The sequence below is a fragment of the Theobroma umbraticum genome, unplaced genomic scaffold, assembly GCF_002168275.2.
Source record: "Theobroma umbraticum cultivar Fairchild unplaced genomic scaffold, ASM216827v3 scaffold_30.0, whole genome shotgun sequence".
In the NCBI taxonomy this organism is placed as follows: Eukaryota; Viridiplantae; Streptophyta; class Magnoliopsida; order Malvales; family Malvaceae; genus Theobroma; species Theobroma umbraticum.
The window spans coordinates 10,849,912-10,859,674 of record NW_018397254.1 but is presented as its reverse complement, the minus strand read 5'-3'; the positions used below and the strand labels follow the sequence as shown (position 1 = coordinate 10,859,674).

The window sequence follows — 9,763 nt, the reverse complement described above, 5'->3', positions numbered from 1 at the left end:
CTTTCTCACCCTCTCTTTTTGCCTTCTTTTCCTGAATTTGACCGCACGGTGTGCGATCTTGAGTGATTTAAGGTAAGCTGAAGAGTGAATATTTTTAACTGAGATCAAGATTTGGCCCCAAGATCAATTTAACTTGGCCACATCAAAAGACATTGCGAGTGTTTCCCAGGTGTATAGACCAACAGTTGAATATTGTTAGACTAACCACATTCAATCTTAAATAGAATTGGCGGTGCTTTCTTTCCCTAGGATAATATACCTGGAAAAGCATGAGAGTAATCGGTACGTTAAACCTTTCTGTCAAATTTCCAAATCACGAAGGAAAACTTATTATTATATGATACTGTCGCTATTTGCTTTAGTTTAGTTCTTCAACTATGCGAATGCGACAATATTTCACCAGCCTCTTGACAGTCGATTCCATGCACAGTATTAGCTGCTGACCAAGCTACCTTGTGATTGTGGGGGCGTTTTAGATAATGGAAAACAACAGCAGAGCACTTCTGCATAGAGAAGAGAATATGTAAATTTCTGCAGAACCTGTGGAAACGGGTGATTTGGTAAGCCAATGAATGCCGCCTACTTTTTATCTTCCATTATAATTATACGCGAAAGAAGTAAGATCAACAGCCAAAAAAAATCAAAAAATCATTACTACATTGTTTGTAAGGCGCAGATGCTGCCCACATTCTTTTTACACACATTTCTGTTTTGCGCTTCTCTTCTATGTTCTTCAGCTAAAGAGATCATAACACTAAACAGTTCGATCATTGATGGAGAAGGAGAAAGTCTAATTTCACCAGGAAAAAAATTTGAACTAGGATTTTTTACTCCTAATGGAAGCTCTAACACCAGGAGATACGTGGGGATATGGTATTTTGGTTCAAATCAGCAAACAGTTGTATGGGTTGCCAATAGAGACAAACCACTTTTAGATGATAGCGGAGTCCTTGTTGTTTCGGAGGATGGCAACCTCAAGGTGCTGGATGGAAGTGGGAAATCTTTATGGTCAACGAATCTTCAAGCAGTGTCTTCTGGATATATAAAAGCCAAGTTAACAGATGCTGGGAACCTGGTGCTGAGCAATAAAGAAAAAGAAAGCAGCTCAGTAAGCATTATCTGGCAGAGTTTTGAAAATCCAACTGATACATTTCTTCCAGGCATGAAAATGGATGGAGACATGATACTAACTTCTTGGAAAAGTTATGATGATCCAGCTCCAGGGAATTTCACATTTCAAATAGACCAGGAAAGAGTTAACCAATTCATCATATGGAAAAGAACAACCAGGTATTGGAAAAGTGGTGTTTCGGGTAGATTCATTGGTCCGGATGGGATGCCCTCAGCCATGCCATCGGCAATTTCTTTCTTTTTGTCAAATTTTACCTCAGTTGTACTCCATAATGAGTCCATGCCTCATCTTACGTCATCATTATACAGTGATACAAGGTTGATTATCAGTTTCTCCGGTCAAATTCAGTATTTTAAGTGGGATTCTGAGAAGATCTGGGCATTGATTTGGGCAGAGCCCAGAGATAAATGCAGTGTCTACAATGCATGCGGAAATTTTGGTAGCTGCAATAGTAATAATGACTTGACGTGCAAGTGTTTGCCTGGCTTTGCACCTAGCTCCCCGGAAAATTGGAATAGCCAGGATTATTTTGACGGATGCACTCGAAAGTCAAGGATATGTGACAAGAATGCTGCGAGTGACACATTCTTGAGTTTGAAGATGATGGAAGTGGGGAATCCAGACTCTCAATATAATGCTAAGAGCGAGGTGGAATGCAAATTAGAGTGTCTTAACAACTGTCAGTGCCAGGCTTATTCGTATGAAGAACTTGATTTAGAGCGACAAAGTGAGAGCAGCATTGCTGCATGCTGGATATGGTTGGAAGATCTCAACAATATTCAGGAGGAGTATGAAGGTGGCCGTAACCTTAATGTCCGGTTAGCAGTTTCTGATGTAGGTATAACTCTTTCCCTTCTGAAAATTGCTTGATTTCAGGATTCTTGAATGAATTTTGCTTTATGACAGTCCCCTTTCTGACTCAGATGCCATCTATAGATTAGATATGGCAATATACACCCTATAGAATGAGAAACTTAGATAGGCCTCTCAGGCCATACCAAACTGAAGTTCTCAACCTTTTGAAACAACGTTTTCCATTTGATAATGTGAGTTCCTGCTTTAGGGAAACTTCTTGTCTTTCTGATTCGAGTACGCTGCTTGATTTCTCAGACTAATATGGCCTCAAAACTTCCATGACTACTGGTTAAATGGTAGTTGACTATTTGATGAACAGCATGGTGTCTGTCTATTGTGGTACTGTAGCGTAAAAAAAATGTAATCCCTGTGAAAATATGTTGGTAACTGTAGAAATCGCTCTGTTTGTATCAGAGAATTTTTAATGCGTCTATTATATGCTACCACGTGGACTTACAGGCTAGTTGTATGAGGTAGTCTTGTGTCCTATTTTGATTTTTAAATCGTTTTTCAATAAGAAATGGCAAAGAGCTCATGATCTGAATTTCAAGTCATTCTATATCTGCAGAATCAACAAGAAGAAGTTGTGAAACTTGTGGTACAAACCTGATTCCCTATCCACTTAGCACTGGGCCTAAATGTGGCGATGCCATGTACCTCAGTTTTCACTGCAGCGTCTCTTCAGGGGAAGTTACCTTTTATGCGCTCAGTGGCACCTTTAGAGTAACAAGCATAAATTCAGAAACACGAAAATTTATCATTCAAACCAATGACGCAAATGATTGTAAGGCTGGAAATTCAGGAGACAGTTCCTTTCAGTTCAAGCAGCCATCGCCCTTCCATGTTACGAGTAGGTGCAATGCGGATGAAGTAGAGGTAGGCTGGGATCCTCCTCTGGAACCAACTTGCTCTTCACTTGCAGATTGCAAAGATTGGCCAAATTCATCTTGTAATGTAACAAGTGATGGAAAGAAAAGGTGCCTCTGCAATGAAAGCTTTCGATGGGATAACTTAAGCCTGAATTGCACTGAAGGTAAGAATGATTTAATTAACTAACTAATTCAATGGACGCCATGCTTTGCCATACAGAAGTTTAGTTTGTTTTCTTGATAATGAATGAATTAAATCATTTATGCTTAGGGAAATGGTACTGCAAAGGTTCAATTCGATTAATTGCCAATCTGCATATTCTAATGTCCAGAGTCAACTTAGCACGGCAGTCTTTCATTAATATGTTTAGTAATAACGCTCAGACCAAAACTCTGAAGATTGATGCAAATAACTTTCATTTAGCTTTGGCATTAGTATCATCTAATATCATTTTCTAAACATGCTTGCCAGAAAAGCAGAGATAGAATTATATACATGTGACCTAGATTTATATATGAAAAATGGTCCTTAATTCTTTACTCTTGCAGACCGTGCTTACAGAAAAAAGAGATACAAGTCTTCCGCCAGAAAGATAGCTTTATCTCTGATCCTCGTATTAGCTTTTCTTAGCGGAGTTGTTCTAATCATTCTGTCAAGCACCATTGTTTATGTTTACTTGCAGAGGAGAAAACTGGCCGAGGGAGAAGGTAATTAGCAGCCTCTTGTTTTTTTTCTTTTTCCAGAAAATGAATCACAAAATCTAGGGCTATTCAGTTTGGTTGCAAGGTATAAGGTTTATCTTTGAATATAGGGATCTGGGGAAACATTCACAGAAATTCTGCACTGCACTTGTACGACAGTGAGAGACATGTCAAAGACTTGATTGATTCAGGACGGTTTAAAGAAGATGATACTGACGGTATAGAGGTGCCATTTTTTCAGTTAGAAAGTATACTAGCTGCTACAAATTACTTCTCTAACGCAAACAAGCTGGGGCAAGGTGGATTTGGGGCTGTTTACAAGGTAATAGCCCTTAATTTAGTGCTCTTTTAAATTCCTTAATTTTGTTTAGTTAAATATTGAATGGGACTCAACTACCAGGGAAAGTTTCCCGAAGGGAGAGAAATTGCTGTAAAGAGGCTCTCAAGCGGTTCAGGACAAGGTTTAGAGGAATTCAAAAATGAAGTTGTGCTGATTGCAAGACTTCAACATCGAAATCTTGTTAGACTTTTAGGCTATTGTGTTGCAGGAGATGAAAAGATGTTACTTTATGAATATATGCCTAATAAAAGCTTAGATTCCTTCATATTTGGTGAGTATTCACAACGATTTCTAATGTTTATTAGCATTATAAATTATCTTAACATATGATTCCATAGAAACTGAATAGTTACTAAAGATATGTTCTTGAATGGAAATGAGAACCTTACAAGATCGGAAGCTAAGCATTCTGTTGGACTGGGATATGCGGTACCGCATCATTTCGGGAATTGCTCGAGGCCTTCTATATCTCCACCAAGATTCAAGGTTGAGGATAATTCACAGAGATCTGAAAACGAGCAACATTCTTCTAGACGAGGAGATGAATCCCAAAATTTCTGACTTTGGCTTGGCAAGGATTTTTGGTGGCAAAGAAACTGCTGCAAACACAAATAGAGTAGTTGGAACTTAGTAAGTTATACTTGAATGATAGAATCATAAAGCCTGATTGATTATATTGGTAAAACAGTTTCTAATCTGTCAGTTCTGATGAGGCAGTGGCTACATGTCCCCTGAGTACGCACTAGACGGACTTTTCTCATTCAAATCAGATGTCTTTAGCTTTGGTGTTGTTGTAATTGAGATCATCACTGGAAAGAGGAACACAGGATTTTACCAGCCTGAACAGTCTTTGAGCCTTCTGGGCTATGTAAGTTATGTTCCATTTTTCTAACCGTTTAACGTACTAATCTTACTCACTACCTAATGCCAATTTGCATATTACGACTGTTCCTAGGCATGGCACTTGTGGAAAGCAGACAAGGCATTCGATTTGTTGGACCAGACACTGCGTGGAAGTTGCAATGCAAACGAACTTCTAAAGTGTCTAACTGTTGCACTCTTGTGCGTACAAGAAGACCCAAGCGATCGCCCCACCATGTCACAGGTAGTTTTCATGCTTGGCAGCGAAATTGCATCTCTTCCAGCTCCAAAACAACCAGCATTCGTAGTCAGGCGATGCCCTTCTAGCAGAGCTTCTTCATCTAGCAAACCAGAGACATTTTCCCATAATGAGCTAACCGTTACTCTGGAGCATGGTAGATAGTAAAAGTACAAGGCTCCAAAAACGTCATTTCTACAAGTATAGGAAGCAAATTTTATGTTTATCAATACTTGTTGTGTTTAATTTTGTTTGAGTATAACCTGCATTGGGCAGTTTCTGCTCAAGAATTTCCTATTTATTCAAGATTATCTTATTTTTAAGCTCCAAGCAAAATTTTTGCTGCCAGCCGAACATTCTATCCCTGATTGTCTCTCAAGCGACGTGCAAACCTATCGAATGCTACCTTAGCAATTGAGAGGAAAATTAAGATTATCGAGTTAGGGGCACCATGCCCCTGGCTAAAGTGTTGGATGGAGTGGTTCTTAATCCCAGATTTGAGCCCTTCTAGACTCTAGGCTTGGTACTTAAAATTTTCGAAGAGATCTTCTTCGTAACTAGACCATGCTCACTAAGAAACTTTCAAAAGCTAGCTGAGGCAAACTGAATTTGCAGCTCTATTTAATTTGATGGCTATCTCACTTCGAAAACAAAAGAACCAATTTCAATTCCCCATGCTCCAAATTCATTGTTATAAGCAAACCATCGGGCTATTTTTCTTTCTTTCTTTTAGGAGCTTACGATTATGGTGATATGTAGGCGCACAAGAACTTCTAGCTGAATTATTGCCCTCTGGAGTTTGGACATCTCTAGCGCCATATCTTGGGCTTCAACAAAAATTTTGTAATTGTCAGCTTGCTTTTGAATGTTAATGCCAAACGGACTTTGGCCTAATAGTACTTCTCTTTGCTGTGGCACTCCAGCCCACTGATCTTGCTGGTGGGTTTCCAATCCATCCCTCGGTGGGCCACCTCCCATTACATTATAGAATGACTTCAAAGCTTCGAAGTTAAATGTCAATTTATTAATTTAATTTCTATTAATAATATATATAAACTTATTTTAATTAGATATTTAACAAGTATGGATGACACGGATTTAGATAACAATTCAAAAAATTTATATAATGAAATGAATAATTTATTCCTTGATATACCCTCTTTAGATCCGTATAAATGTGAAATTTCTTGCTGGACTATGGTATTATAGACATAGTAGGACCCTCGAAAGTTATAAATAAAAAAAAATAATCAGATAGGAGATATTTTGAATAATTCTAAATTAACATTTTAGAATAGAATCTTGTTTTTAAGTTTTTTTTGTTTTTTCTCTTTTGATCAGTTCTTGCTAATGGAAAATTTTTGGATTTTCAATTCTAAAGAATTTGAATTTAAACTTTAAGAAAAGAATTAGTGAGAATTATCTGTTAAATATTTAGTTAATTTAATATATAACTGTGGGGGAAATAAAAATGGTCTGATCAGGCAAACGAGAAACTGCTGGGGGCTCAGGGTGAAAGGGGAAGAAATCAATGCCCGTTTGACAAAATTAATTAATGAGGTTGAATGCAAGCTAATAGCTATATTAATATCGTGCATCCTCGTGTTCATCAGAATTGTCAAAATGCCGACTGAGAAGCAATCAAAAAGGAAATTCATCAGGTGAACACCATGTGTTTGTCATTCGTGCACTAACTTTGTTTATTTGGTGTTGACGGACAGGTGTTAGCGGTTTAGCTTGTACGCGTTGTAATTAGTTCGCGCGGGTTGGAGGGATGATTCATGCTACTTTCCTAGTTTTTCCCCGCCGCTCTCACTGCCTTCTCTGAAAGGAAATTCATCAGGTATCGTGCTTTTGCTCAATTTGTTCACAAAAGTTGACTTTGGGTGTATACGTATTCCTATTCACACCACCATACTTCCTTATTTCGGATAGCTTTTGCATCGGATAGCTTTATTCTGCTCATAAACAAGTTCGGTTTCATGACTGACCGTTTTCCAATTCTTTTTACTTTTAATTAAATATTGAAATCTACTTTTAGACCTTCATGACTACTTCTTCAACACTGTATCCCAATAATTCAATTTGTACCTAGCTAAAATTTTAAGACCACCAGCTTTACGCAAACTGTAACTTAATGATAGTTTGGTTGTTTGTTGCAGTTTGTTTCGAAAAACCCATAAAAATCAATTCATCAAATAGTTCTTTAAAGAACAAATTAATGCAATACAGACATTTCTTCTCGGGAAAGAAAATATGAATCTGGAAAAGAAAATGAAGGTTCCTCGGAAGGAAAGTTTGGTTTGGATAACAAGGCATGAATGCATGAAGTTTCTCAGCGCAGCACCCACCACCACAAGCTACATATTTTATATTTCAAATATATAATCCATGGCATATATTTTTATAAAATTTCAACCTCAATTATTGATTTTCTGCCGAGGAAGATGAAGAGCAGTAAAATTATCACATGCATTCTTCATGTGACAAGGAGTTGTGTATTTCTCAATTGCAACCAACTTTCCCAGAAAAACCAAAAGACTTCTTATCATCCTCCTTTATGAATTGTCACCCATATTTTCCCAAAATCTTCTCAAAACACTCTCAAGAAGGAAGCCATTAAGCTTCGTTATTAAGTTCTTATCCGGAAATTGCTCATGAAACCCCCAAAAAGACTCCAATTTTGTCAGGGAAGGCACTGACTCCATGTTTTCCTTAGTATACTAGTTTTCCCATTTCAATTAATTGCGTCTGCATTCACCTTTATTTGAACAAAGTTTATTACAAACTGCAAACCAACCGTCCGGCCCAAGTGACAGAAAGTCAATCTGAAAAGCCAAGCAGAAAGCTTCGTAATTGACGATGTTACCCTCAGAGCTTTGACCTAAATGACAACAATTACCCTTCATAAAACTTCTTTATCCTGTCAAATCTTTTTTCAAGTCAAAAGCAGACAGAGGAAACATTAAAAAATCCAAAAAAAAAAAAAAAAACAAACAGAACAAAACGAAAGTACCCCTGACAACAACTTCTCCGAAACAGAGGCAGTTCCAGCTCTGCAAGAATCAAAGCCGACCAGCAAGAAAGTTTTGTGTTCCTTTGCTGTCATACGTTGAGAGAACATAACCCTCCTCTTTCCAAGAAAACCTCCTCATCTCTTCTCCCTTGTATATATATATTGCACGCTTAAAATACCCCAACGCATCTCAAATACAGAAATATATATTTTTTTGAAGAAATCAAAAATATCAATCCAAGGATCAATGGCAGGGTTTGGTAAAACAGCTTCTGATTTCGAGGATTTATTGCCAGCGATGGCGGAGAAGCTGGGTGGAGAAGGGTTAATAAGGGAGCTGTGTAATGGGTTCAGGCTGTTGATGGACAAGGAGAAGGAGGTCATCACTGTGGATAGCTTGAAGAGGAATGCGGCAATGCTGGGGTTGCAAGATTTGAGAGACGATGAGCTTGTGAGCATGGTCAGAGAAGGTGATCTGGATGGTGACGGGGCTCTCAATGAGATGGAGTTCTGCGTATTGATGTTCAGATTAAGCCCTGGATTGATGGAAGAGTCCCAGTTGTTGCTTGAGGGGATTCTCGAAGACGAGCTCAGAACTGCTGGCTTCTAGTAGGAGTTTATTTAGACCCCGCCCTTTTTTCTTATTGTTCTTTTTTTTTTTTCATTTTTCTCATAGGTGACAAAAAGGGCAATGGGCAAACACTAAATGGATTAGTATTTGTAAAGGAGTACATTTATCTCCTCATCTGTTGTCAAATAATACATTGTTTTGGCATATAGTAGCTTAATATTCTTTTCAACGGCCGGCTCCCATTTAATTTTCTCCTTTCTTTATTCTTTGATCTGATATGTAGGTATTTAATGGAACAACTCAAATCCGAATAAAAGAAACCAATATCATTTCGAACCAACTGTTAATAAGCCATATTTATTTGATGGTCCTGTTATCATTCTTTTCCAGGGGTGATGAACTTTAAGTGTTGAATTTGAAGCATTGGATCTTGTTTCTTGGAAAGATTCATTCTTTTAAAGTACCAGAGGTTTCTTTCCAATTTCTCAGATTGTCGAGTTTCAATACGTACAGCATTCAACATGCTTCTAGTGCCAATCGCCAGCATAGGTGAGTCAATATTCCCCCTTGCACTGCCTTTTGCCTAACATTGTTTCAAAAATATTAATAGTTGCGGTTGGATATAGTATTCCTAATTGCTATACAATATTTTGTTATATAATCAGCAGAAAGGTCTTTTTTTAAAAAAAAAAAATTGTTTTGTTATAAATACAGTTTGCTCCATTTCTAATGCATTAATTCAACCAGGAATCATCCAGACTATGTTCGGTCCGTGTCTACTGAACCAATCATAAGACAGAAATAATTAGTGGTGTATATAAAACTAAGAACAGATTGATCTACCAATATTTAATTTCTGGTTTTCTAATTACATGCCAGCCCTCCCCCTGCCAAAAAAACACTGGTAATAATAGTTATAATTAGCTGTTAGCACATGCCAAGTTCTGTACAACCACGATGTCATTATTTTACATGTGTATATAAACAGCTTCCTTCTTATTTGGATTTGGTCTCAACTCTCTATTGTAGACTATTGGCAAGGAGATCTAGATTGGTAAAACTTTGGAAAATGGTGGAAATAGCAACAGAGGCAGCCGCAGGTCGCTGCTGTTGCTGGGTTTTCTTTTTCTTTTGATTGTCAATGCCAACTTTGAACTGTAAGTATTAGCTTTGGTCAAA

At 37.7% G+C, this 9,763-nt stretch overlaps 1 protein-coding gene and 1 pseudogene across 1 annotated transcript; both read left to right on the top strand.

Moving 5' to 3' along the window:
* Positions 1–523: 523 nt before the first annotated feature.
* On the top strand, positions 524–5,345 carry LOC110413648 (G-type lectin S-receptor-like serine/threonine-protein kinase At4g03230). Its single transcript, XM_021424553.2, has 8 exons — positions 524–1,970; positions 2,556–3,020; positions 3,406–3,564; positions 3,669–3,880; positions 3,959–4,169; positions 4,291–4,528; positions 4,616–4,766; positions 4,854–5,345. The coding sequence occupies exons 1-8, from the start codon at positions 569–571 to the stop codon at positions 5,160–5,162; spliced, it is 3,147 nt and encodes a 1,048-aa protein (XP_021280228.1). The 5' UTR covers positions 524–568; the 3' UTR covers positions 5,163–5,345.
* Positions 5,346–7,292: 1,947 nt separating this feature from the next.
* Positions 7,293–8,896, top strand: LOC110417808 (calcium-binding protein KRP1 pseudogene; annotated as a pseudogene).
* The last annotated feature ends 867 nt before the right edge of the window (positions 8,897–9,763 follow it).

What these genes read in the sequence shown, in the direction of transcription:
- LOC110413648 (XM_021424553.2), top strand. Translation starts at nt 569, where the DNA reads ATGAATGCCGCCTACTTTTTATCTTCCATTATAATTATACGCGAAAGA. An exon ending in GATTTGGGGCTGTTTACAAG is followed by an intron (nt 3,881 to 3,958) that starts GTAATAGCCCTT and finishes CTCAACTACCAG; the next exon opens with GGAAAGTTTCCCGAAGGGAG. An exon ending in AATAGAGTAGTTGGAACTTA is followed by an intron (nt 4,529 to 4,615) that starts GTAAGTTATACT and finishes CTGATGAGGCAG; the next exon opens with TGGCTACATGTCCCCTGAGT.